Consider the following 27,437-nt stretch of genomic DNA (forward strand, 5'->3'; position numbering starts at 1 on the left):
TGTAATCCCAGCACTTTGGGAGGCCAAGGCGGGTGGATCACTTGAGGTCAGGAGTTCGAGACCAGCTTGGCCAACATGGTGAAACCCTGTTTCTACTAGAAATATAAAAATTAGCCAGGCACAGTGGCTGGGTGCCTGTAATCCCAGCTACTCAGGAGGCTGAGGCAGGAGAATCGATTGAACCTGGGAGGCGGAGGTTGCCGTGAGCCGAGATTGCACCATCGCACTCCAGCCTGGGTGACAGAGTGAGACTCCGTCTCAGAAAAAGAGATTCATGTAATTGCTGTGAACTTGGCTCTCAGAAGAAGACTGCTAAAGGATATCTTCGCACACACTGCAAGGCTTTCTTTTTCACACTCAATACTTCATCTCGAGCCACTCACTATGCACGGCTGGCAAGGAAAATGCCAAACTGCCCTTTGATACTAAACTTTTGCTGATCTTAACTTTTTGGTTAAAAAATAAGATTTGATTTGTATGATTTTCATTTCTGATTGTTTCAGACAACAGCATCACCATGTCAGGGAACTGGGCACTGCATTGTCTGTGGATAATTATGGTTGCTGGCCCAGGCACACCAATAGATCCCCCGGCCCAAGTCACTGTAATAGATGTCATCACGACGTCATTAGCTACTCCAAACTGGATCAGAGTCAGAGCACTTTGTGGCTTCTGCATTAAAATCTTGTACTTGCTGTCCATTTCCTACAAAATTAAGTACCCAAAATGAATTCTAGCCCTCAAGATTCCCCAGATCTTGCCCACTCTGCCACGCTGTACTTGAGGTGGTACATCTGGTAGGAAGTGCTTAGGGTTCAGGCAGATCTGGGGCTGAATCCTGGCTTGGCCACTCATGGCTAACATGTCACACAGCCAGCCAGTCTCTGTGCTGGTTATTCTCTGTTCCCCCAGAATGGATCTGGGGGGATCCATTCTTTGTCCTCTCTCTCTGCCCGGAGCAGCTGACCCCTGCAGACTGTGTCACTGGGGCACTCTCACTGGCTCACTTCTGGTTAAGCTAAGTCCATGGTAGGCACTGGCAAGAGACTGGAATTCAGAAGGTTTTCCTCACTCCTCACTCCTTCTTTCCTCCAGTGCCAAATCTCTAACAGTGGCTGCGTCGATCCATGATTTTAGCTTCGAACAGGGGGCTTCTCCTTCATCCTTACAGCTTCCACTGGACTTTAGTCACGATATCCTATGACTTTCCCACCTTGCTCTGCAGCCTGGGGGTTGCTAATGGCTATTCACTGTTTTTAGTGCCTGGGTGCCTCGGCGTCCTTTATTTTTATCTTTAGTTAATGAATTAATTTGCTTAGGGACAGGATCTCACTCTGTTGCCTAGGCTGGAGTGCAGTGGTGTGATTATGGATCACTGCAGCCTTGAACTCCTAGGCTCAAAAGTGATCTTCCTGCCTCAACCTCCTGAGTAGCTAGGACTACAAGTGTGTGCCACTACATCCAGCTAATTAAAAATTTTTGGTACCCATATCTTTGGTAGAGATGGGTATTGCTATGTTGCCCAGGCTATTAGCATCCTTTCTTGGTTCCCTTACCCCTGCCTATACCTCTATAACATGTCTTCATTTGTAAGATATTTTTACTGAGTATAATATCTGAGTGGACGATTGTTTTGTGTGTTTGTTTTTGGGAGACAGAGTTTCACTTCTGTTGCCCAGGCTGGAGTGCCATGGCACAATTTCGGCTCATTGTAACCTCCACCTCCTGGATTCAAGCGATTCTCCTGCCTCAGCCTCCTGAGTAGCTGGGACAACAGGTGCCCACCACCACGCCCGGCTACTTTTGTATTTTTAGTAGAGGCAGGGTTTCACCATATTGGCCAGGCTGGTCTCGAACTCCTGACCTCAGGTGATCCATCCGCCTTGGCCTCCCAAAGTGCTGGGATTACAGGTGTGAGCCACCACTCCTGGGTGTGGACAGTTTTTTTTTTTTTTTCTTTCAGCACTTCTGTCTTCTGGCTTGCATGGATTCTGATGAGAAGTCTGCTGTAATTCTTACCTTCGTTCCTCTTATAAAATGCTTTTTCTTTTTTCCTGGCTGCTTCTAAGGTTTTCTCTCTTTAATTCAGCCATTTGAATATATGGCTAGAAATGTGTATGTGTGTGTGTGTCTGTATGTATTTATTGTGCTTGGTGTTTTTGGAGCTTTTTGGATCTGTGGTTTGGTGTCCATTATTAATTACGGATAATTCTCTGCCATTATTTCCTCAAATATTTCTTCTGCCTTGTTTTTTCCCTCTTTTCCTGGATTCCAATTACATGTATATCAGACTATTGGATATTGTCCCACAGCTCTTGAATGCCATGTTCTGCATTTTCCATTCTTTTTTTCTCTCTGTGTTTTAGTTTGGGTAATTTCTATTAACTGTCTTCTAAGACTCAGCTGTGTCACGCTGTGTCCTTTGGAGAGAGCAGTCCATCAAAGGCATTCCTCATCCTTATAACCGTGGTTTTCCTTTCTAACAATTCCATTTGATTCTTTCTTATCGTTTCCATCTCTCTGCTAAAATTATCCATCTGATCTTGCACATTGTTCACCTTTTCCATTAGAACTTTTAAAATAATTATAGTTATTTTAAATCTCTGACAGACAGTTTCACCACCTGTGTCCTAGCCGGATGAGATTCTGATGACTTCTGTGCCTTGTGGGAATGTGTTGCCTTTTCTTGCCCTTTTTGTCTGTTCAGTTGAAAGCGTGACATCTTGTGTAGCACGGTAGAGCCTGAGGGACAGGTTTATGCCTGGAAACGCGTGTGAGTTTCCTTCTGCTAGGACTTTTGGGAGGGGGTTTGGGTTAACTTAGGATTTGGGTTGGCTTTGAAGTTTGTTTATGGTTAACCTCTGTGCATCATAGGTTTTAAATTCCCTTAGCAATTCCCTGTGTTTAGGATGCGAAACTGGTTTGCAGAGGGCTTTCTTCCCTCAAGGTCCACAGTTCAGCCCTTGGGTCCTGCCTTTGTGCTGGCTGAGAGAGGGTCTCTTTCCGTGCTCCTGCCTCTCTCTAACTCCCTCCCAACAGTCTTCTGCCCTTCACTGATGCTTTTAGCCTTTCAGCTAACTATAGTGGTGGCAAAGCCTTCACTAGGGTTCTGACTCTCAGGTATGTGGGATTTTTTTTTTTTCCATTTCTTTTCTTCCCTCATTCAGCTGAAAGGATTTTCCCCAGTGCCTAGGCAGGACGGTGTTCACTACCCTTCTCTTCATGGATGAAGGGTGTTGTTCCTGATGGAAGATGAAGTGAGCAGGGTCTGGGTAGAGTGGTCGGGGGTATATGCTCCTCCCTCAGCAGCTGCTGTGACCCTCTCCCAGGTCTACCACAAGGGACACTTTCTTCTTAAATCTTTCCTCACTCTTTTCTGTGGAAAAGCTCCTGGTGGGATTTGTAGAGAAAAAAGTCCCTAAGAAGACATGGACCTGCCCAATTGCTACAGCCTCCAAGGGCTTCAGACTCTCTTGCCAGTACACACTTAGCCTTTGTAAATTCACCAGCCATCCCAGCTGAATTCTTTCTCCCTGGGGTAGGTACATCTGTCCCAGCCAAGCCAGGACCCACATCTTGTCTCTTTCTGCAAGAGTCTATCTCTCCTTGGATTTGACTTGAGAGAAGGAGTTCAAGGAAATGCACGAATTTACCTTTTGTCTGGGTTATTTTCATGATAAGGTTGGGAATGATGCACTTTCCAGCTTCCCTATCGCCAAGCAAAAACCAGAAGCCAAATCTCTTCATTTGACCCATTTCAGTTGAATTTTATGTCCCGTTGGGAGCACTGGCAATGCTGGCGCTCAGATGTGAATCTAGCATTCTTCTCACTACAGCCTATCTTTTCTTCCTGTCTCTATTTCCCTTCCATTCTGAATTTACAAGTCATTATAAAATATTGACTATTTGTCAACCGACCAGTTGGCAAACCCTATGCTTGATGCAAAGACAAATTTGTAAGGGTCTCACAGTAGTTAGTGCAAGCATAATTTTAACAGGAGCTGTCACAGGGCCCTGTGGGAGGCCAGAGCCCCTTCTCCTATGCAACTCAGGGAGGGGTGTTGCTCATACCCATCCAGCAAGTCAATTCTGGAACCTGCCTCATACTTATCAGGCCATTTTCTCAGCCACCAAATGCCATCTGACCAGGAGCTAAGTCTGAGAGTAAAGATGCCACACATGGGAGATGGCGACTGCATTTTAGACTCCTTTGAGGTTCCTACCAGCAGACCTGTGGGCTGAGGGGAGGAAAGTAATCTTGATTCTCCAAAACTGTGAACTCTACAAATCAAGGTGCTCTGAAGTGTGTGATGTTTATGTTAGGTGTACTATTTAATCTGTTAAGAGGATCGATAAAGCTGACTTAAAACTTGTTTCAGGCCAGGTGTGGTGGTGGCTCATGCCTGTGATCCCAGCACTTTGGGAGGCCTAGGTGGGTGGATCACTTGGGGTCAGGAGTTTGAGACCAGCCTGGCCAATATAGTGGAACCCCGTCTTTACTAAAAATACAAAAATTAGCTGGATGTGGTGGCAGGTGCCTGTAATCCCAGCTACTCAGGAGGCTGAGGCAGAACTGCGGAGGTTGCAGTGAGTTGAGATCATGCCATTGCACTCCAGCCTGGGCAACAGAGTGAGACTCCATCTGAAAAACCAAACCAACTAACCAACCAACCAACCAAACAGCTTGTTTCAATAATAGCCTATGTCACAGGCAAGCCTGGGCAAATTTTTTTAGAAAAATAGAGCACTTCGGTTATAATTTACTAAACTGCCTCATGAAGCTAAAGGTAGAAAATTCACTAGAGCAATGGTTCATTGGCAAAATCTCTCCAAATCCTTAAGAAACACCATAATTAAATATCATTACAACTCTACTTCTAGAGAGCCTCATAGTTTGCAAAGTATTTTTACTTTCAGTATTTATTTAGTTTTTTAGTCCTCATAATGGCCCAGAAATAGGGTAGGGCAGAGGATTATTTCTGTCTGGTTGAGACTTGGGCCTGGAGGCCAGCTAGCCTGACTCTGGGTCACATGGCTCACAGCCACTGAAAATAGGTGTCTGGCACCCTTGCTTCATTCTCAGTCTGAGCTGGACCAGTTTGCCTTGGGTGGCTCTGAGTGTTATTTTTCAGCTGACTTTGGATATTCTCAAGGATCTGACTTCTTTCTTAGTTCATGTCTTGATCTTTCATACTTGATTCTGCTCTTCTCACCTGACCTCTGATTCCTACCTACCCCTTTTAAAACTTTTGTCTACTCCTTTGATTAGTTTACTTGCAATTGCTCCTGGGAAATACCTTTCACACCCAAACAACACTTCTGCAATTACTGGTACTGCTACTAATATTGCTTGCATTAAGAACAATAACAACAGCAACACCACCACCAACTGCAGCAGCTATCATCTGAGTACTTATAATCAATCAGACACTGAGCTTTCCATATTTTATCTCACTGAAATTTTGAACCTCATACTATTCCTATGAAATAGATAACTATTTTCATCCCTATCATATAGATAAGTCACAAAGAATGTAGGTGACCTTAGCCAGTACAGTTGAAAGAACAGGGACTTGTGTTCTGGTCCTGCTATATACTCACTGTGTGGTTTCAGGCTCATTATCTAATCTCTCTGTACTTCATATGTAAAAAATGTGGATGATAATTCCTGCCATCTGAGGTTGCTGTGAAGATTAAATGGGAAAGAGCCTGGCACATAGTAGGATCTCAAAAAACAAAAACAAAAACAAAAAAACTAGTTTCCCTTTCTATTTTAGGACTTTCATCTACCACTTCTGGTTTGTGTCAACAAGGATAACCACTCTTGGGTACTGCTATGAAGTGCAGTCTCCGGAATTCCAGATGCCATTTTATAAAAAAGTAATTGTAAAAACTTTTCCTTCTTCACTAAACATCAACTATAGCTGTATATTTCATCGAGGAAAGAAAGGGAGGGATCTTTCCTGGTAGAAGTGTAGGAAACCATTTTAGATTTCAGGAGTGGTGGAGTGTAACGGATGCAGCCATGTGTAAGCATTTGGTTTGGGATCTGAGGGAGTGACCTTGGGAACTAATTGAGTGCACAGACTTGCTCTGACAAAGAAATCCCTGTATTGGCTAAATAATGTATAAGAGATTTCCACTGGGCAATGGGCAAAATGGAATTATTTAGCGTATTTCCATTCCAATGAGTTAATCAAGATAATTGCTGTTTTCCTGGATCTTTGTCTTTTCTTTGTAATTAACAAGGTCCTTGTTTGGAGAAAGGAATTTAGCCAGTGAACTTTATAAAAATGGCTGTGACATTTTTGTTCAAATTATATTTAAAAATCGACTACAGATCCTTTTCCTTTGGATTTTGCTAGGACTGTTAGAAACTGATGCTTGATCAAGCTTAAGAAAAACTTTAAGGAGTCAAGTTCATTTGGAATTAACAAACTCAGTGCGGCTGTGGTGCGGGGGTAGGGTGCAGGGAGGGCAGCAGGGCAGCACTGAGAAAGCCCAAGCTCTGGCATCAGACTTGGACTGTGATCCTTGTTCTGCCACGTCTCACTATCAAAAGTGGACAAAGGAGCCTTCAGAGCCTCAGTTTCTATGTCTGTAAAATGGATAATAATCACCCATCCTCAGAGCTGTTGTGTGCATTAAACGTAGTGGTGTAGCTCCTAGACCACAGCTGATGCGCAACAAGGCTAGTTCCTTCCCCACCTCTCACATGCTTATCTAATGGTGACATATTCAGCAATCTCAGTTGTTTGAACCATGGCTAAGACCTCAAAAAGCAGCTTAAAAAATCTAAGGAGAAAGAGAGATGTTCATCCATTCATTAAAATATCTCCTAGAGGAACACCCCAGATATATATATATTTAATTGCGGCTAGGATTATAATAAGCTGAACTTCTGGTTCTCTGACCACACCTCTTAAGAAGTCCTCTACTGGATGAAGAACAGAGAAATGAGCTACTTGAGGTGGGCGCTAGGACTGAAATAAATAGTGACACCACAGTGCAACCCTGAGGGAGGAGGCAGAGAAACCTTCCCTTTAGATACAGGACCTAATAAAGTGATGGTTTAAAATCACTTCGGGCTGGGGCAAAGGGGTCTATATCCTCATTTCCCCACTTCCTGAAAGCTCTCTTCATATTACAGCATAATATGCAATTGTTGTTCCTTATTAATGACCCTGAATCATAAAAAGAAAGTTTTCATTATGTCTATATAGTGTGTTTGAGAAGGGAAGTATGCAATACAGTTCATAAGAAAAGTTCCATGCAAAATGGTTAAAATGAAAAGTTTTTTTTTTTTTTTGGAATTTGAAGATATGAGCTTCAATTATGTGGAAAACTCATCCACATGTGCCTGTTCCTTCTCCCCTTGCCACATTTCTGGACAGCATCTGAAGATGCTAGCACTTCATCAGGTAAGTACTCTTCATCTACACCATCTCCCTGTGGTATGCTGGGCAGGTATCTGCTGTATCCATTCTACAGATGTGGAAACCGAGGCCAAGAGGGATTAAGTCCACGGGAGAGTGGGAGCTGATGCCCAGCTCCTCTGACTCCAAAGCTTATGCCTTCTCCACTAGACCATTTCCTTCCTAGGAGAAATCATGTGGAATATGAACAGGTAGAATGTATTAAAGGTAATGGTTTTTATCCCAAATCCTGAATTAAAAAAAAAACTCCATCAATTTACCTCTAATCCTACAATGAATTAATGAAACAAAATCATCAAATGGCCTTGTTTTGGTACTTACTCATAAAATGTTGTCCATCCGTTTTCATTGCTTTTGGTTGCCAGAAGGCCAGAATTGCCATGGTATGTCATCATGGCCAACTCGTGTCCTTGTGTGGTCACACTCTTGAGTGCACTGTTAGTGCCCATGGTCACCCAGTATACCTGGCCATCTGGGACCACCAGCCAAAGGGGCATCCCAGTAGAGTCTCGGCGGACATTTACCATGTTGCCACTGTTGTCTGTGATGAGTGTGACGTCGCCATCCCCAGTGTAGGTGAAGTTGTACAGGTAGTCTCCTGTGGGCAGGCTTTGGGTGTACAGGTGCTTGCCAGTGGTATCAAACAGATAGAGCTCCTGGTCAATTGGTGAAGACAGCTCATACATGTTCTGGGTGTTGAGGAAAGGTTTGTTCTTCCGGATAAACCGAATTCGGATGTTCCCAAGGTCGGCCACATAGAGCTCCCCATCAGCACACACAGCCAAGGAAGACGGGGTATTTAACTTTGCATCCTTGGCATAACCATCATCTCCAGAAAAACAATCACAGTTGGCATCATTTTTACAGTCACAGCCACTGGGGGCCCCAGCAACTAGTGAGATCTCTCCGCTAGTGGTGACCTGCCTGATGCGGTTGATCTTTTTCTCATCAGTCTCAGCAATATACAGGACCCCATTGTGTGAAACAGCCAAAGCGGTGGCTGACTCCAGGGTTGCATGGATGGCCACCTTGCTTAGCAGGAAGTGGTCAATGCCAGGGACCTGGCAGTGCATGGGCCTCCCGGCGACAATGCGCACCTGGTGGTTTTCAGAGATCTGCAGGACCACATTGTTGTCGAGGACATAAAGTGAGTTGTCCATTGGGTTGATGGCTAAGTCTGTGGGCCACTCCAGGCGAACCTGACAATGAAGACACCGATACTCAAATGACTGGCAAGATGCCCACCACTAATCCATCCCATAGCCCATGTAGCCCATAACAGTGTCCAAAGTGGCTTCATATACAGTCTTGCTTGATCCTCATGCAGCCTATCATCAGCAATGAAGTGTCAGCCCCCTAATCACCGGGAAACCATGAAAGAGCTGCCACTGAGACATGTGATGGTCTCATTAGACTGACAAAACATGAAGAAGGAGTTAACAACAACAAAATAGTAGGCAACAGGGTAGACTTTGGAGTCAGATAGGCCTGGGTTCAGAACCTAGTCTACTACTTATGACTGTGGGCAAGTTACTTTGCCTCTCTGAGGCTCAATAGTCACATATGGGAAATGGGAATGACAACAGCACAGAGTCCCTGACCCACCAGAATCCACCAAATAATGGCAGCTGGTGTTCTAGAGATGGGAGGGAAAGGCAGATGGAGTCTGGAGGCTGAAGTAGTTGTTGTGCAGAGGCTTAAGAAAGATTCTTCATGCATGGTTGATACGATACATACATGATTTCTCAATTCTTCGAGTTCATGGATTAACAGCTGGCTAGGTGCTAGAGATATAAAGACAAGCTAACCATGGCCTCTGTCTGTCATAGTTCTCGACCAGTGATTCTGAAATCTAGCCTCACATTCAAATTATCTGTGGTGATTTTAGAAAATAATGGTGCGCAAACCCCACCGTTGATGAGTGAAATCAGTTCTCCGGATGTGGAGCTTGGGCATTGGCATTATTTCAAAAAGCTTCCTGAGTGATCCTGATGTGGGCTTGAGAATCATGACTGGATCCTTGATCCTCATGTGTGGTCATCAGCATCAGCTCACCTAGGAGCTGAGCATAAATGCAGAATGACAGCCCTCCCTGAAACCTACTGAATCAGTATCTTCATTTCAGCAAAATCCCCAGGTGATTTCTGTGCACACTGAGGTTTATGAAGCCCTGCTCCAGAAAATGGTTCTAGTAACTCAGAGAACAGGTCCACGTGAAAGGGATTACTGAAGCTGGTTGTAGGGACTAGGAGTTCAGAAGTGCTGGGCCCCATGTGGAGCCTCCTCTGAGCCAGGCTGGGAAACTGGCATAGGTCATGGCGGATCTTCAAGTGGGCACCCAGGGGACTGCAGCTGGCATGGTCTGAGGGGAGGAGTGTCTTCTTCAGTGGACTTGGAGACTGAATTATTGGATCTATTACACTAGGAGGTATTGGCACTAAGGGGAACCCTTTCCACCTGTGTCCCTAGGAGGTCCAGCCACGTTTTGTGTGGACTGGAAGTGCTGACAGGTGCACCCTACTGCTGATTTTTCCACCCCACCTAAAGATTCATTGCCTTAGACTTCCTGAGCCCCATACAAACCCTTGATATTTGGTCCAATTTGGGGCTTGCTTAAGCAAGTGTATACCTTTATTTTTATTTACTTATGTATGATGACAGGGTCTCACTCTGTCACCTAGGCTGGAGTGAAGTGGTACAATCTTGACTCACTGCAGCCTCCACCTTCCAGGCTAAAGTGATCCTCCCACCTCAGCCTCCTGAGTAGCTGGTACTACAGGCATGTGCCACCATGCCCAGCTAATATATATATTTTTATAGAGACAGGGCTTTGCCATGTAACGCAGGCTAGTCTCAAACTCCTTGGCTCAAGCAATTTGCCTACCATGGCCTTCTGAAGTGCAGGGATTACAGGTGTGAGCCACTGTGTTTGACCTAAGTGTAAGCCTTTAGATAAGAAGTTTCTCTTCCAGGAATTTACTTGTCTGCACCATTGTCTGTAAGAGTGCTTTTAATAATGAGGAAGCCATTTTTAATAAGCACGAAGACCAAGAACCAATTCATATGCCCAACAACTGAGAATTGGCTAAATAATAGTACATTTAGTTTGCTCATAAATTAGAATACTGTGTGTAGTTGTTAAAAGTGATGTTATAGATGGATATTTAATGACATGGAGAAATGTTTGCTATGTATTAAGTAGAAAGAACAGGTTACAGAACTGTAAGCACAGTGGGATACCAATTGGGGAAAAATACAGGAAGTTTAGCGAGATTATAGATAAAGAGGAGATTAAGTGCTTGAGGGATATATATCAAAACGTTTACCATACCAAGATTCAAGGTGATCTTAATTTCCTTCTTTGTGATTTCTAACTTCTTATATTTCCTACAATGTACATGTGGTAGTTTACCAGTGTAAAAAGAAACCCTAATACATTATATACACATGAGTGAGGCCACCTCCATCTGTCCCCTCAGCTCAGGGACATTCTCAGAAGGGGGCAGGCCCTTTCTCAGTTCTTTAAAGCATGATCTTCAGGTCCTGCTTTCTAAAGTCTTCTTGTCCCCTTACTCCCAGCTCCCTCTGTCCCTGCAGAGCCAGGGAGCCTGAAAATTCGCCAGGGCTGCTGCTTCACACTCCCCATGCTCTCTGGGCAGCTTTTGGCTGCATCAAGAACACAGCTGGCTCTAAAGTGACAGGGGAATTTTCAATTTCTTAAAACCCACTTCTTGTCAATGCTGGCCGCTAAATATTTTATGCCTTCTGGTCCTGTGGCACCTTGGGGACCTACTTGCGGAGACCTTTCTGCCTGTCGTTATGATGAAAAGATGATTCCTTGATGGGAGGAATGGGGGAAGATAGAGTTAGTGGAGGGAGACCGGAGAAGAAAGAGAGGAAGGAATGAAGAGCAAGTGCTTTCCTACACTTTCCCCTTCTGCCATGTGCAGGGTGCCTGGGAAATGAGAAGGGACATTGTTCTTGGAGTCAATCCTTACTCTGTCACACTGCCTGTGTGATGATCCTGCACCAAACCACCTAAGCCTTTCTGGTTTCACCACCCTATTAGTGATGATCATGTTGAGACTTGATTTCCCATCCCCAAAATGAATGGACTAGACTTGATAATTCAGAGGTCTTGCAGCTCCGCGTCATGGTTCCAGTGTGGAATGGTACCCTCTTCCCTGTCCACCTGAGCACCCTGTGCCTTTATTAAAGCACTTGGAGCTGGCTGCCTTGTTGCAGAGTGATTTTCTTGCAAAAATGGATTGTCGAATGAATGAATGAAGGAAGGACCAGCAAATGGTATAGAGAGAGTGAGAGATTGGGGTCAGGACACCTCACTTCCTATTCCAGTTCCACAATTGCTACATGTGTTACCTAACCCAAGTTTCTTAAACACCAAACTTCTTTCTCTATATGTAAAAGGGGATAATACACATTACATAAGGTAGTTGTGAAGATTAAATGAGACAATGTACATGAAAGTTATCTGTGGATTTTAAAGGGATCTAGTATTCACATCCTTTTCCTAGCCACTGGGCACTGTACTATATAATTTATGTACATAATTTCATGAAAAAACTCATTTCCATATCCCTGATGGAACCTGGTACAGGGCTCTACATTTAAAAATGCATTTTCTTTCATCACACCTCAGTATTCTTATCTATAAAATGGGGTAGGCCGGGCGCGGTGGCTCAAGCCTGTAATCCCAGCACTTTGGGAGGCCGAGACGGGTGGATCACGAGGTCAGGAGATCGAGACCATCCTGGCTAACATGGTGAAACCCCGTCTCTACTAAAAAATACAAAAAACTAGCCAGGCGAGGTGGCGGGCGCCTGTAGTCCCAGCTACTCGGGAGGCTGAGGCAGAAGAATGGCGTAAACCCGGGAGGCAGAGCTTGCAGTGAGCTGAGATCCAGCCACTGCACTCCAGCCTGGGCGACTGAGCGAGACTCCGTCTCAAAAAAAAAAAAAAAAAAAATGGGGTAAATCAGCTCTACCCATGAGACTATTGTGATAGCTAAGTAAGAAAAGAGACATTGTACTTATCCTGTACCCCCATTTCTTACAGAGTGCCTGGCACATACTAAGTTCTTATTTTGGATCCTAAGCATAGAGTTATTCTCTGTCAGTGGTGGCCATCTCCACTTCTTAACAGGTTGCAACAACTTCCTTCTGTTCCTTCTCTGCTCTGTGCCTCTCTCTTTAGTTTCTTTTTGGGCCTGGGTTTGTCTCCTCCCAAAGGAGCTGGTCCAAGTTCCTTGGCTCTCACCTTCTCACTCATGCCTCTGAGCTGTGTGCTGTCTCTGGCTTAACTCCCTCCTCCCCACGGGGCAGCAGAATAGAGAGGAAGCTCTGAGAATGAAAGCCAGTGACACCTGTGCATATGTGTCTGTAACAGAGATGCCAGTATTGGAGAGTTTGGTTAAAGAAGATCCCATGCTGACATTTAGGCAAAGGTAGTGAGGGCCAGGGGTATAGAGATTTCAGTCCAGGATTTCTGAATCTAAGTGTGAGTTTGAGCATTTTTTCCCTCTCCACCATATGCCAGTTGTCTTTCAAGCTTCTGATCCGACTGGTTGGCAGTACCTCTATCTAAAGTTAAACAATTTTCCGATGTGTGGACTGAAAATTTTCGGCACCCTGTGCTGGGTGGTTGAGGGCCCATTTTGAGAATTGAAAATACTTGTATGCACATCCTTAGGCCATGGTGGCTTCCTGACGGGTAATTCAAGCTTGCTCACAGACCGGAGAGGGAAACTCACTAGCCAGCAAGGGTAAGCCTGCCAAAACTGCAAAGACGAATGGCAGAGAACAGCTTCCATTCTGGAGTGTAACAATCATATTAGCTGGCGCAGAGGGAAACCATCCCAGCATGCGACAGGGAGGTGACATGAGTGCTGGGACCGCCAGCAGTATACACAAGGCTCTGTGGAAGGACTTGGCAATACATGTCAGTAACAGAGGCAGGCATGACCAGAAAGGCTGGCAGCAGGTGTCACACTCAGTGGAAAAGGACCTGTGTGTGCAGGCTCCCCTAAAAATGAAGGGGTTTAAAAAGCTAAATGTTGCTGGAGCTGAAGTCAATTTGCAATTTGATATAACTCAATGCTCCTGATTTCCCAGGTTTTGGTAATGTTGGCAAGATGCAGCACAGGACACTAATTCAGCATGGGCCTGGCCCGGCCAAAGGATCTAGCAACAAAGGACACACCCTTGCCAAGTCATCACAGGATGTTCTAAGCACATGCAGGATAGCCAGTCACTTGTATCTCTTTTTGACCTACAATGGGTTCCTGGTATCCACCTGCAAATGTCCAAACTCTTTGGCATGGTACAGCAGGGTCCTTTCCTACCTGGACCAAACCATGCTTCCTGTTTTAACTGCGGCCACCTGCTTCCAAGCACCCTATGCTATGGTTTTCAATTTTCCACTATTCTTTGAGTGTACCAGCCTCATTAACATCTTTGTGTGTTTGCACGTGCTGTTTCCTTTGTGTGAAATGTCTCCTTTTCTTTCTTGTCACTCAGCAAACCCCTCTTCTATTCAACCTGTAAAACTCACATAAATGTCACCTCCCATGTGAAAAGCAGGCACTCTATCTTTTGTTCATCACCTCTGAAGGGCCAAGCAATGCTAGGAGTTGTGCATGCATTGTTTACTGTATCTTTAGAGTAATCCTACTGGGCTGAAGTGAATTATTTCCATTTTACAGATACAAAAAGTGAGGCTCAAAAGACTTTAGAAAACTTGTCTAAAGTTACTGTGTGAGTGAGTGGCAAAAGGTAGGATTCAATCAATCGATTAATCAATCAGCAAGTATAGACAGTGCCCAAATTTGGGTAACCAGGCATCCTAGTTAATTACAGAATTTCTGTCCTCATGTAGCTTAGAAAGAGAACAGGCAACGTACAAATACCCATCAGTGTTATTACCAAAGATGAAATTCAGGTGGCAATGGATTGAATGTCACGTGGTGGAAAGCTCTGTCTATCCTACTCTGCTGCTGTTGAGGTTTCCTTGGGGAGATTTCTTCACTGTCCCCTGAGCTTCTGCTTGTTACTCCTGATGGTGAACTCCCAGGACATGGTTGTGTCTTACTTATCTTGTGTCCTTGGTTCTCATCACAGCCTGGCACCAAGTAGGTGCTCTTTAAAGGCTTATCAGTGCAAAGGTGAATGGCCAGCAGGCTGGCTGGGTGGCAGATGAGAGGATGAGTGGGCAGTCCCAGGGCTCTGGTAGATGAAGCCATCTTACCTGGGAAATATCCATGACAGAGTCACAGCTGAGGGGCCGGGCTGATGTGAGATCATTGGAGCCGAGCAGGGTGGAGATGATCCCATTCTGATCGATGCGTCTGATCATGGTGCCATCCACAAAGTAGATCAGCCCAAACTTGTCCACTGTGATGCCTGTGGGCAGAGAAATCAAAACAGGAATTCAGCATCAGAGATGACAAGGGCACGCACATGCCTGCAGCCTTGCTAGCTGACAGCACCTCTACATGATTGGGTTTGGTCCTCTCACAACCTTCATTCCTCTCTCAAAGAGGAGGAGTCTCAGGCTCAGAGGCCTTGAGTGACTTGTTCAAAGCAGGGATTAGAACCTAGGTTTTCAGATCTTCCAGGGCTCTGGTCCTCCTACCTTGCTGCCTCCTGAGATCTTAATCTATCACCTTAGTCATCCACTAAACCTGGATTCATAACTTCTGGGGTTTTTTAAGCACTAGGGATATAGTAGTAAGGAGGATCTTTTTCAATATTAACACTGTGAGTTACTTAAATTAACCTATTTCTGAAGCTCTGTAATTATAATAATCAGTTCCCCTTTTGGTAACCATTTTTCTTTTTCTTTCTTTCTTTCTTTTTTTTTGAGAGAGTCTCGTTCTGTCACCCAGGTTGGAGTGCAGTGGCATGATCTCGGCTCACTGCAACCTCTGCCTCTCAGGTGCAAGCAATTCTTCTGCCTTAGCTTCCTGAGTAGCTGGGACTACAGGTGCGCGCCACTATGCCTGGCTAATTTTTTTTTTTTTTGTATGTTTAGTAGAGATGAGGTTTCACGATGTTGCCCAGGTTGGTCTTGAAATCCCGACCTCAGGTGATCCACCCGCCTTGGCTTCCCAAAGTGCTAGGATTACAGGCGTGAGCCACCGGGCCTGGCCCGTCCTTCATGCTTTTCTATTCTTATTATTTTAGTCTCATTGATCATTACAGAAGTACAGAATCTGAATAGAATCCTATGGATTTGTGTAGAGAATATTGTTGAACTGAATTTCTAAAGGCAGCACACTGAGGAGAGGGGTCAGAACCATTACTCAACGTTACCTGCTCCATTTACTAGACCGTCTCATCCTGTTAACTTTCTCCCTGATCCAGCTTGTGTGTCCTTGGGCAAGTCACTGAGCAACTCTGTGTTTGTCTTCCCAGCTGTCAAACAATGAGATTGTTCCAAATCTGTATTTCTCACTCTTGGATGTGTATGGGGATCCCCTGGGGAGCTTGCTAAACTGCACCCCCCAGGTAGCTGATTCAGAAAATCTCAAGTGGAGTCTGAGCTTCTATCTGCAGTTTTGACAAGCACCTTGGGTGATAATGACACAAACCAGAGTCTGAGAACCACTACACTATATCAGTACCTCTCAGCCTGTGATGTGCATCAGAGGCACCTGAAGAGGTTTTTCAATATACACCTGCTGGCCTAACTCCTGGAAATACTAATTCAGGGGGTGGCTGGGACTGGGACCAGGGCATGCTTTAATAGTGTTCATGAGTGATAGTAATTTCCATCCCAGCTTCAGAATTGCAAGAGTCAGACATAACCATGAACTGTCATGGGATACAGATGGGACATGGCCCCGGGGAGCACCCAGTTTAGAATGGAAGGCACAGGAATGAATCAGTACCACGTGAGGATCACAGGAAAGGACAGACTCGAGAGGGTCATGATAAAATACAGGAGATTCTGGTCACTTTTGTTCTGCTACGTTTTCTCTGGGGAAGGCAGTGGAAGAAGGGTCAGGAAGGCTTCACTGAAGTGGAGAGACTTGAATTATAAAATTTTCTGGTCGTATTAACTTGGCATATTACTTCACTTTTAAGTCTTTGTTTCCTCATTGATAAAATGGGGATTCTAACATCTGACTTGTAGTAATTAGCCCTCAATAATTATTAATGACCATTGTAATGATGAGAAAGTGGCTGGCACTTTGTGGGTTTCAAGGCCTTTGCTCTGGGGGCCCACGTGTCTCTCACTGGCAAGCAGGGTGCTTTAATATGCCCAGGGGCCTCTGAGTGCTGAGAACCTGCTGGAGCACCAACTGTTCTTTCTTAGGCTGGTCAGGCAGGAGAGTGATTTCACACAGAGGACTAGGCAGCCTCAAGACTGGGAAGGCTTTCTCATGGTCCTGTCTTGAATGTACATTAATTTCATTCTTTAAGTGCCAAGACAGGCATTTTCTTGTCTGCCTAGCTATACCCCATCTTTCTCTTCCATCTGTTTGGACTGATGAGTGCTCCATGAATAGTTGGGTTTCTTGTTTACAGAGTTGGCTGCACAGGCTAATAGAAGTGATCTGTCCCCGATTAATTACCTAAATTTTTCTCCTTTTGTTGTGTTAAATAGATGGACATCTTTTCTCCTCCCTGCTGCAAAGTGCCTGCATATCATGTCACCCTTGCGATTTCTATCTGGGTTAATCACAGACTTTTGGGTAAATGCACTGCCACTTCATCAGTGTGAGGGTGAGGGGCTGCGAGGGCAGGGAAGAGAACACACGTGTGGAGAACAACTGAAAAAGCCCTGGAGAGAATAAAAATTCTCAGATAAAACTGTTTTAAACCTAAGAGAGTAGAATACTGTGGCTGCAAAGGGTCTTGGGGATTATTTAGCCCAACCTGTTCATTCATTGACCAATGGGGAAACTAAGGCCCAGGGGAGGCGGTCCCAGAGCCAGCTAGTGACAGAAGAAAACCATACAGGGCTTCAAAGCGCAAGCCTAGAATTCTTTCACTCCTGGCTGCTCTCTCAGTATTTGGAAATCATAATTAGGAGGGATTAACCTTTGTTGATACAATATTTACCCCACACAATTACCACCTGACACTCCAGGTATGTGGCAGAGACAATGTGACATGATATGATGTGATGTGATAAAATGGAACAACAATAATAGGAATCATCATTTATGGGATGTTTACCATGTGGCTGGTAGTACTGTGCTAAGCATTTACATTCCTAATAATATTCAATCTGTACCACAACTGTGCAGCATATCCTTATTACATATATGAGGAAAATGAGGCTCAGAGAGCTTCAGTGATTTGCCCAAAGTCAGTCAGCTGTAGATGACAAAGTCTGAATTTGAATGCCAGATTTCACTAGAATCTCCTGCTTTGATTTGAAACTAGGCCCTGAAATCTGGAACTATTTAATAATACAATCACTTATAATGTTTCCATAGGTTATTATTAAACATATTAATTTTGACCATCAGAATAAGCCTAGGAGGTAGACACTGATGGCATTGTTACCCCATTCTATCATTGAGGACCCTAGAGCTTAGACAGTGTAAGTCACTGGCTATAGGGGTTGCAACACAGTGAACACTCCACTGAGTGTGGACAATGATGGCTTCTCCAAAAAGCTTTCCCAGTCTCCAAGGCACAGGGGTCTCTCTTGGCTCTAAACCCCCATGAACAGCCTCTTTCGTCTTGCTTCTCAGGGAGCATCTCTTCCTCTCACCCATGTCACAGGGTCTTATTTATTCTGCTACGATTCACACTCAGGTCTTATTTATTCTGCTACGATTAACTTATATATGTAACCATTGAACTCTATGTACTCAAATATTTGCTGAATAAGCGAAGGAAAAATTGTGATTGCGGGCATTTAGAGGTTCAACTTTTTCAGGGACTCAGAATTGAGACCTACAGTTAACCCACCCAATAGCACATGAACATACGAAAACATGATACGCTAAAATGTTTTTGAATAACAATAACATGAGAGACAGCATACATGTCCAATAGTAGAAGATTGGGACATCCATTTGCTCGAATACTATATAGTCACTAAAAATGAGTACACATTTAATGACATGGAGAAATGTTAATGATCTAGCATTTAGGGAAAAAAAGCAGTTTGCTAAAACAGTTTGCTTAATGTGATCTCATTTTGTTTGTTTTTAGTAAACACTACATATACACAAACACTTTGAAAAAAGACTAGCAGAGAAGACAGGAAATGTTAACTGGGAGTATATTTGGCAGGTGGAATTTTCAGTTTTCACCATGCTCCATACATTTCTTGGTATTTTCCAAATATTTTTGCAATATTAATCATGCATATTTTTCTGAAATGGAAAATACTCCAATAAATGTTATTGACAATATTTCTAAGGCAAGGTCTTACCCCTGGGATTGGTGAGTGTGGCTTCTGTGGCCTTACCACCATCCCCGCAGCGAGTGTCATCAAAGGGGAGGCACTGGTCACCTGTCCCCGCAACCACCTCAGAGTTCTTGACAAGGTCCTTCACCACCACAGTGGACTTGATTTTAAAGACCCGCCGGCTGTTGGTGTCAGAAAGGAAGACAGCGCCGCTCATGGGGTCTGTGGTCAGGTAGTATTTGTGTGCTGGACTGTGACTAGAAAACAAAGACATGGCCAACTGATGAGCATTTTCTTCTTTCCTATGTGTAGCTGGAGATGTACAGATGAACCCCTGGCCCTTTAGAATCCAAAGCAAAAATGTCTTATGGGGATGATGCCCCTATTTTGGGTGATGGTTCCCCATTTTCTCTGACCTCAGTCGTTGGCTTAACTATCCCTCCCACCCACTATTCTTGCAAAAACCCCCTGCCAATGATTGAGATGACCATCTCAATGCCATGTTTGTATCAGGTGCTAAATACATGTTTTCTTAAGAAGATGACCACTGAGGCCTACTATAGGTGTCCCGTTCATTCAAGCTAGAAACATGGATGCTCTTGACTTAAAAAAAAACACTTCAAGAGTTCAAAAACACAAGCCCTTTTCCACAGGATTTTTACAGCAATCCCTCATCTCCATCTTGGGACTGATGGATGAAACCCTGGCTGGCTCTGACTCCTGGTCAGCATCAACACCGTCTTCAGTGGATACTCATGTTACACTTATCAGGAGCCCAGGAGTCTCCCTCTGGCAGTCAGATATAAAGGAACTGCAGGATTAGTTTGTAATTTGCAGTGAAACCCAAGGAAAAAAAGCAACACAGAAGAGCAGTGCTAATGATGGTTCTGTTTCTGGAAAACAGTTATAAAGAGCAGGCTGTGCCAACAGAGGAGAGAGAAGTTTGACTATAGAGAGGCCTTGAGGAGACAAAGCACTGCCTCTAGCCACAGGGTGAGGAAACGGCACAGGATTTGGAGTCAGATAGGTCTGGGTTCCAAGTCTAGCTCTGTAATTTCCTGGTTCTGCAACCTGGGCAAGTTACCAGGCCTCCTGGGCCTCGAATTGTCTTTATGTGCAAAATGGGGATGTTAACAGCTACCTTGCTGGTATATTGGGGAAATTAGAGAGAAAATAATAAATGCAAAGTAGCATAGTGTAGTAGATGCTCAATAATAATTATTTTAATTACCAATGATTGTGTCTCTTCTTGCACTTGGAGACGACTATGTAGTAGATATCTCTTATTAAGCCTGAAATTTTTAATCTCCTGGTACTGATATACAATTTCTTTCAAGTCTAGGGCACACTGAAGTTGAACTTGGTGCTTCTGAAAAGCTAATTTTAAGTTCCTGTGCATGGCCTGAACATTCGCTGGGCCCTAAAACTGCATCTCAATATTGGCAGCCCCTTCCAAGTCTCCGGAAGGTACTTTGATTCAAAGGAAGCTCTCTCTGTTTGGACTGGATGGCCTGGTGCTGGCCATTTTCACTGTACAGTGAGGTATAAACTGGGCTAAGGGACTCAGGACAGACTGAGCAGTGATGAGAGCACCAGCAGGGCCGGAGCACTGCAGACCCCCTTCAAGACGAAAGCAAGATAATTTGAAAAGTCTAGAAAGAAGCTATTTTGCATTTATCAGGTTTGTAAATTTTGGGTCCTTTTGAAAAGCAAAATTTTATTTTACAGATTGGTGTTTTTTGAATTCCCTATGAAGACTGGGGCACCATAATCTTTTCAGTACGTAAGTCACGGAAGGGCTTAATCTGGCCCTGGCAGGTTTGTCATTGTAAATGTCTCTTGCCTTGGACAGTGTCCTTGGGGACTGGCTACCTCGAAAAGGGCCAGGCTTCCAAACCCAAGGCTTTCCTTCCTTGGTTTTCTCTCCCTGAATTCAACTAACCTGATAGGATTTTCTCCAACTGTCCTTCCTCTCTAACCCTAATACTACTGTCCTGTCACATCCTTCTCGAACCAAGGGGAGGTCTCTCCGCCTGTAGCCTGGGTCCTCTTCAAGTCATTCTTGATCTAACCGAAATACCAACCTGCCATTTCAATGCTTTCCCTTCTGGGACTCCTTAATCTTACAGAGAAGTTAAGAGCTTCCCCCCGCCCCCCGCCCCTGCACAAATCCCAGCTTTCTGCTATGCTGCTCCACTCTTCCATCCTCCCTCCCCTCCCAGACACCCTGCACCTGGCCACAGACCTGTCCCTGCAGCACGCCTCAAGTCTGCCTACACCTGCTGCTCCTGCTCTGCAGTATGCCCCACGCCTCCCTTTTCTTACTCACCCTTCACCTATCAGTTCAAATGCTCCCTCCTCTGCAAATCTTCCCCAGCCTTCTCCCTGTGCATCATTTCTGGATGATAGGACATAATGCTGTGACTGTTCATTTATGTGTGTGCCTCCAAAACCCGATCGTCAATACTTGAAGACAAGAGACTGGATTTTGTTCGGTTTTGTTTTTCCAATGTTCTGCTTCATGTCTTCTAGCCCATAGCAGTCACTTGTTTTAAGTAGATGGCATATCTATTTTTAGATTACTTAGGTAGTGTTTGCATTCACATTATTTAGCTCTTCTTTTACTACTCTTCTGGGGGTAGCAGTAAACAGGACAGGTATCCTGTCTACTTTGAAATGTCCCCTGTGACTTACCCTATAATGTAGCACAGATTTAATCTTCCCAGATGACATCAATCCTGGCTAAATAAAATGCGGTGACCTTAGATCCTACTGTGTAACGCTGGGGCAGCCTTGATCTTTTTGCTTTTCTGATGGCAGCTCTGAGGCGGGGTGATTTTTTTCATTTCTTTGCACATCACTCATGATAAACTGGTGCTATTTACCTCAGCAGAAAAGGGTCCCTGAGGGATATGGTGAGGGACCCTGTCAACGTAGATTAGCCCCCTGAGTTTCCGTCTCATGTCTCCCTGCACTGCTCCAGAGCAGTATCACTCATGTGGAGCTTCTCAGATCAGTGAATTCCAGGACAGGGTGGCACTGGCAGGATTATCCCAGAGTCTATAAGAGCTGTGGCTGCATCTTTTGGCCCAAGGACAAATTTGGGGTCTGCTGGTAAGTTAAGCATAGGGAAAACAACAGCTAGCTTTGAACTTAGAAAGTGTGGGCTCTCATTTAGGCGAGTCACCTAAATAGTCCAAGTCGTAGGTCCCTTAGCTGTCAAATGACTAAGTCCCTGCTCGGCTATGCTCACAGGCTTGTCATTAGGATCAAATGAAATTATACATCTCAACAGCCCTTTCTAGTTTGCAGAGCTCTCTGAACATTCAGCTCATTTAGTCCTCCTGCCCCCTGGCACTGGGAGCTGCACCTGCGTCTGTGATGCCCATCTCGACTCCACCAGGCTGAAGCACCACCTGTCTGCAGAACAGAACTGCAGAGATGACTACCACAGAGAGGAACGCATCTGTGACACCTAGGGATGCCCATTCTGTCCCAGATGCTGCACTAGCACTTGACCTCATTTTCTTCACAACTACCATATAAGGTAGGTACTTTCCTCCCTTATATTTCAGAAAACTGAGACTGGAAGAGGTGAAGTGACTTGTCTGGGACCACAGAATCCTAAGCAGCAGGATGAAATTCCAACCGAGTTCTGCTTGACTTCAAAGTCTGCGTTCTTTCTACTTCCCCACGCTGCTGCTCAGAATCTAAAAGGTTCCTCTGCCCATATTCACCTGGGAGTACCTGCTCGTCTTCTGAGGTTCAGTTCATCTGTAATGCCATTCCTGAACCCCCACTTCTTCCCCACTGGTAGAACTGGCCTCTTCCTTCATTGTGTCTTTACTAGAGCTTATGAAGTTTATACTTTTAGTATCTGTAGCACCAATTAAATTTTTCTGTTTAATTGTCTGTCTCTTGGATGAAACCTTGAACTCCTCAAGAGCAGGGACTGATTACCAGTCTCTGCTGCTTTGCACTGAGCTGATGCAGAATAAGTATTTCAGAAAGTTCTGCTGAATTTATGAAAGGAAATCAGCCTCCCTGGCTGGCATATACATAGGAAATGCTCACTGCTAACAATCTTAGAGTGATGGTTCTCAAACATGGCTACACATCATAATGGCCTGGAGAGCTTTAAAAATAGTCTTACCCATAATGATTGAAGGGTGTGGGCATCTATACCTTTGAGATCTTTCCAGGTGACTTGGTGGTACAGCCAGATTTGGGAACCATGGCCTTCGGGCAGTTCTTTTTAAACTTTAATGTGCCACCTGGAGCCTTTGCTAAAATGCACATTTCAGTTCCTAGTTCTGGGGTGCAGAACTTGTGAGTCTGCATTTCTAACAATTCCCAGAGCACACCAATGTTGCTTGTCTGTATTTTGAGCAGCAAGGCCTCAGAATACTCTACAAATAATCGATGTCTCAGAGCATGAGATGGAAGACAGCCTTCAGCGGAGGCCTCAGGCCTGGTTGTGTGGACAGGCAGCATTTCCTGGAAACGGACCATGTCTGATTCAATTCTGATGCCCAGTATCCTGAGCAGGGCTGGACAGAGAGTAAGATCACAATTTCATTTTCAGTTTGCTGTAGAAGTCTCTGAGGACCCACATTCTTTTCTAGTTCCAACATAACCTCAGTCTCTCTGGAAGTGATGTAAAATCAAGAGGTCTTCAGGGTACCATTTCTGAAGTTAATGAGCTGAAGCCAAGCTTCACTCTGCCCTCATTCTGGATGGTGTTTGAAATTTCCCAGTAGGAGCTGGGAGTGTAGGAGTCTGTAGGGACACACAGGCTCACTTGTTTCCGAGTGAGAATTCTCTTTGTCTCTAAGTAAGGTCTGCCTCATGCAAAGGAGTGTCCTTCAACCACAGCACTTGGCAGCTCTGGCAGAACTTGATTCCCTGGTTCTCAGAACCTGTGGGAAGAGCTTGAGTGCTAGAGCCACACAGTCAAGGGTTCAAATACCAGTTCTACCATCCACCTGGCTAAGTGACCCTGGTCACATCACTTCCATAGCCTCAGTTTTCTTAAGCTGAGAAATGGGGATAGTCACACCTATTTCAAAGGATTATTTTGAGGACAAAATTGCATGAAGAATATAAACCTCTGAGCATAGCGCCTGTTCCACTAAAAAATAAAATACCCAATAAATGGTAGGTTTTAAGCAAAGCTGGTCCCTTTAGAAACTTCTAGAAGATTTGGTGCATAATGGAAATACTAAGTATGTCAGACTTTATTTTGTCCTGCTCAACCTATTTCCTGAGACAGTTAAGGGCTCTGAGTTAATATAATATGTGTAGCTGGGTTTGATGGACACTTGAGTTCAAATGTACTTCTGAAGAAAAGGCTTCAAACATCTTCTGTGACCCTAGGGAAGAGCTCTGGGAAGAGGCAAAGATGCCGGTTTCCTGAAGGAGTCCATAGAGGAAGATGCCCCGTGGATTATAGGTTTCTGTACTGAGCATGCCCGGCACAGCAGGCTGGCACTGAGGCTGGAAAAGCAAAAGGCAGACATGAGTCTGCTCCGGGGAAGCACACACACAGGCTAAAGTTGCTGGTCATGGGGCCAGACATATTACTGGGAGTGGCTGAGACCGTTAATGCAGGAAGAGACACAACTCTATAATTTTTTAAATCTATCGCCAACATTTACTGATGGGGACACTGAAGCCCAGAGAGAGGAAGAGATTTGCCAATATCCAGGTAGCAGTTAACATCGGAGCTGAACCCAGGCTCTCTGTCTTCTGGTTGTCTTTAGAAAACTGCAAGGCAGAAAGTGATTCATTTTTTCCTTTCTACTTTGGTTCATCTTAGAAAATTTTTAGTACCCAAGAAAACAATGAATTGACGAAGGGTTTAAAGTCATACCATGAATATATAAAAAGATCACTGAACATCAGAAGCAAAATGTTTCCAAACCACAACTCTTTCAGTTTATAGATGAGACTGGAAACCAGAAATACCAGGTAACCAGCCCAAGGCCACACAGCGAATGTGTAGCAGGGCTGGACAGCACCTGGCCTCCTGACTCTTCCCAGCTATGTCCCCGTGGGTCATGGCTGCGTCCCATGCAGCCGCCACCACTAACTGGAGGTTTCAACATTAAATGCTAGGCTTTAATTCAAGACCTTCATGTGAAATGTACTTCTGTGTTTTCTGTACAACTGAAGTTGAAGGCATGGACCATTACATAGTTCAGTATCATCCATTCAAAACTCATTGAAAATCTCAGATTTCAGTGTCAGGAAAAAAAATTTCTCGTGTGAGAAATGGGCAAGTTTTCAATTTCTGATACTATAAAGTATGAAAATAATTATGTTTTCTTATTTACACTGGCTGCCAGGAAGCTCAGAGCTTAATCTAATAAATAATCACATATATGTTTCCTCCTTTTTTCTTTTGTTACCAATTTCTATTTGATTTACTTTAAGACATGTGTCTTTGGGTGTAAGAGGATTTAATTCCTTTTTGGGAAAGATGGAGACATCATCATTATCATATGATACGAATTGTTATGATAATAAATTATAATACTGTTCACTCTATAGGATGTTATCATTATTATTACTATTACTACTATTTCTGGAGCTCCTCCCTGTGCCTGAAAGTACTGAATAGTTTACAAACGTCTTCTGTGATCATTACAACAACACTCCAAGGGAGATTTTATTAACCTTATGTTAGAAACTAAAGCTTAGAGAGATGAAGGAATTTTTTCAAGGCCACATAATTGGGGAGCTTCAGTTTTCTCGTCTGTCTATTGGATGTAATCATGGATATCTCCTTCACAGAGTGGTTTGGGGATAGAATGCTACAATCCATGTAAAGCACATAACCCTCTATCTGCTACAAAGTAAATGCTCTATACATGTTAATTATTAAATAATTATAATATTTACTACTTATATAATAAATATTATCTTAAAATAACACATACAATTATTACACGAATAATGCAGCTACTTCCATCAAAACAGATAGAATCATTATTGGATTCTGGGTCTGTCTGACTCTTTCCATCATCCCTAAGACTTTCTTTCATCCACACTTAGGACCACTCCCATGCCACTTTGATCTGAGCCACAGTTAAGATAACTGAGAGCCACATGGCCATGCAAGCCACACCTCCATCTGCCCATGGTTACTTTTCAAGTCACCACAATGTGTGTGAGGTCAGGGGACACCGAGGTGACTGCTATCCAGGAGTCAGGTGAACGCCATAGTGACAGGTGATGCTGACAGGCAGACAATTCTCTTGGTGTGCTTGACTAGACCCATTTCTGTTTACTGCATGTCGCTGTGAGTCTACATGACAAACCTACTCTGGGACAAAGTTCCTATTTGGGGATTGATCTCTGCAGTTGGTTCCGGGAGTCTGCTTTCTCCTTGATGGCAAGCCTTTTGGGTGGGGTTGCCTGGCATCCCTAAGCTGAGGCACCTTGAATGCCCACAGAAGTGTAAATGTGAAACCTGTCTTCTTCCAGATTGTTCACCTGATCAAGATGTTCTCAGGACTTCCTATCATGACCATCAAAGTTGCTCAATGCAGTTAGGATGACATCCTCATTTATTCTAAGGATAAGCAGGCTGTAGCATTCAAATTACTATTCCAAGGTTCAAATTCTTTCCCATATCACTTTTAGACTATCAAAGTAACTGCCTCACTTTGCAACAGATCCAAGGGGTTCAGGCTCCTGCCACACATTGCTGCCATTATTAATGACTTCTTCCCATTGCAACTGATTGCCCCAATCAGTTCCAGTCACACAGGATTGTTTTGCCATAACACCATCTGAAATGGACACATGCAGCTTACCATACAGCATGCAACAAGGCAAGGGTGAGGCAGGAAATTCTCCACTGGTTGGCTTACCTATGTCTGAAATCTTTATTTCTGACAGAAGACAGGAGAGCAGGGAATAGAAGAAAGAATGAGGTGTTAGCAGCAGGGTTAGAAGCATTATTAGCAGCCTGAAAACTTGACAGCAATGGTGCTACACAATACTATAATAAATAAAGACTTAGCAGCTATGACACTGATGTATTTTATATTGGATATTACTTGTCAGTAAGTTCACTTACAAGCAGTACATATCACAGAAGAGGCATGGTTTTGCCTGCACCACTACTGCTGACTTTGGGGGAAGAGGACTAGGTTGACACATTCTGCTGCTTTAACAAGGGCTAAGACAGAGATTGGAATGGTGGATTCTGTCCTCTGTACGTACACATACCCAGAGATACACAGGCTTACTGCTCTGTGTCTCCACGTGCACACTTTCCTACAAAGAGTTACCCAAACTTGGGTCACTTCCCAGGAGCCTCCTCATAAAAGAATACAGAATTGGAGATAGACTATAATTAGAAGGGAGGGTATGACACAGAAACAGTCCTAGGAAAAAAAGACTGGAAGAAAAAATATATCAAAATGATAATATACTTCTAAATTTATTTTTTTCTAATTTTACTTGTATCTCCCTTCCTTACCCACTGTCATGATCTCCCCAACAACTGTAGGAGGGAGGCAGGGAAAATGGGGTCTCTTATTGGAAAGAGGTGAAAACAGAGGTCCAGGGAGGTTCAGTGATTTGTCCAAAGTTATATAG

The 27,437-nt window shown here is 44.1% G+C and overlaps 1 protein-coding gene across 1 annotated transcript in view; it reads right to left on the minus strand.

The window, feature by feature from the left end:
* The window catches only part of TENM4 (teneurin transmembrane protein 4), a 655,906-nt gene that overhangs the window by 34,590 nt on the left and 593,879 nt on the right, over positions 1-27,437 (minus strand). Inside the window, exons 22-24 of the mRNA XM_033204860.1 lie at positions 18,852-19,084; positions 14,700-14,854; positions 7,758-8,635 (exon numbers count right to left, since the gene is read on the minus strand). Of these exons, the coding sequence (XP_033060751.1) occupies positions 7,758-8,635; positions 14,700-14,854; positions 18,852-19,084 (1,266 nt within the window). The remainder of the gene's footprint in view (positions 1-7,757; positions 8,636-14,699; positions 14,855-18,851; positions 19,085-27,437) is intronic.

The sequence above is a fragment of the Trachypithecus francoisi genome, unplaced genomic scaffold (assembly GCF_009764315.1).
Source record: "Trachypithecus francoisi isolate TF-2019V2 unplaced genomic scaffold, Tfra_2.0 Lachesis_group8, whole genome shotgun sequence".
NCBI classification, from domain to species: domain Eukaryota; kingdom Metazoa; phylum Chordata; class Mammalia; order Primates; family Cercopithecidae; genus Trachypithecus; species Trachypithecus francoisi.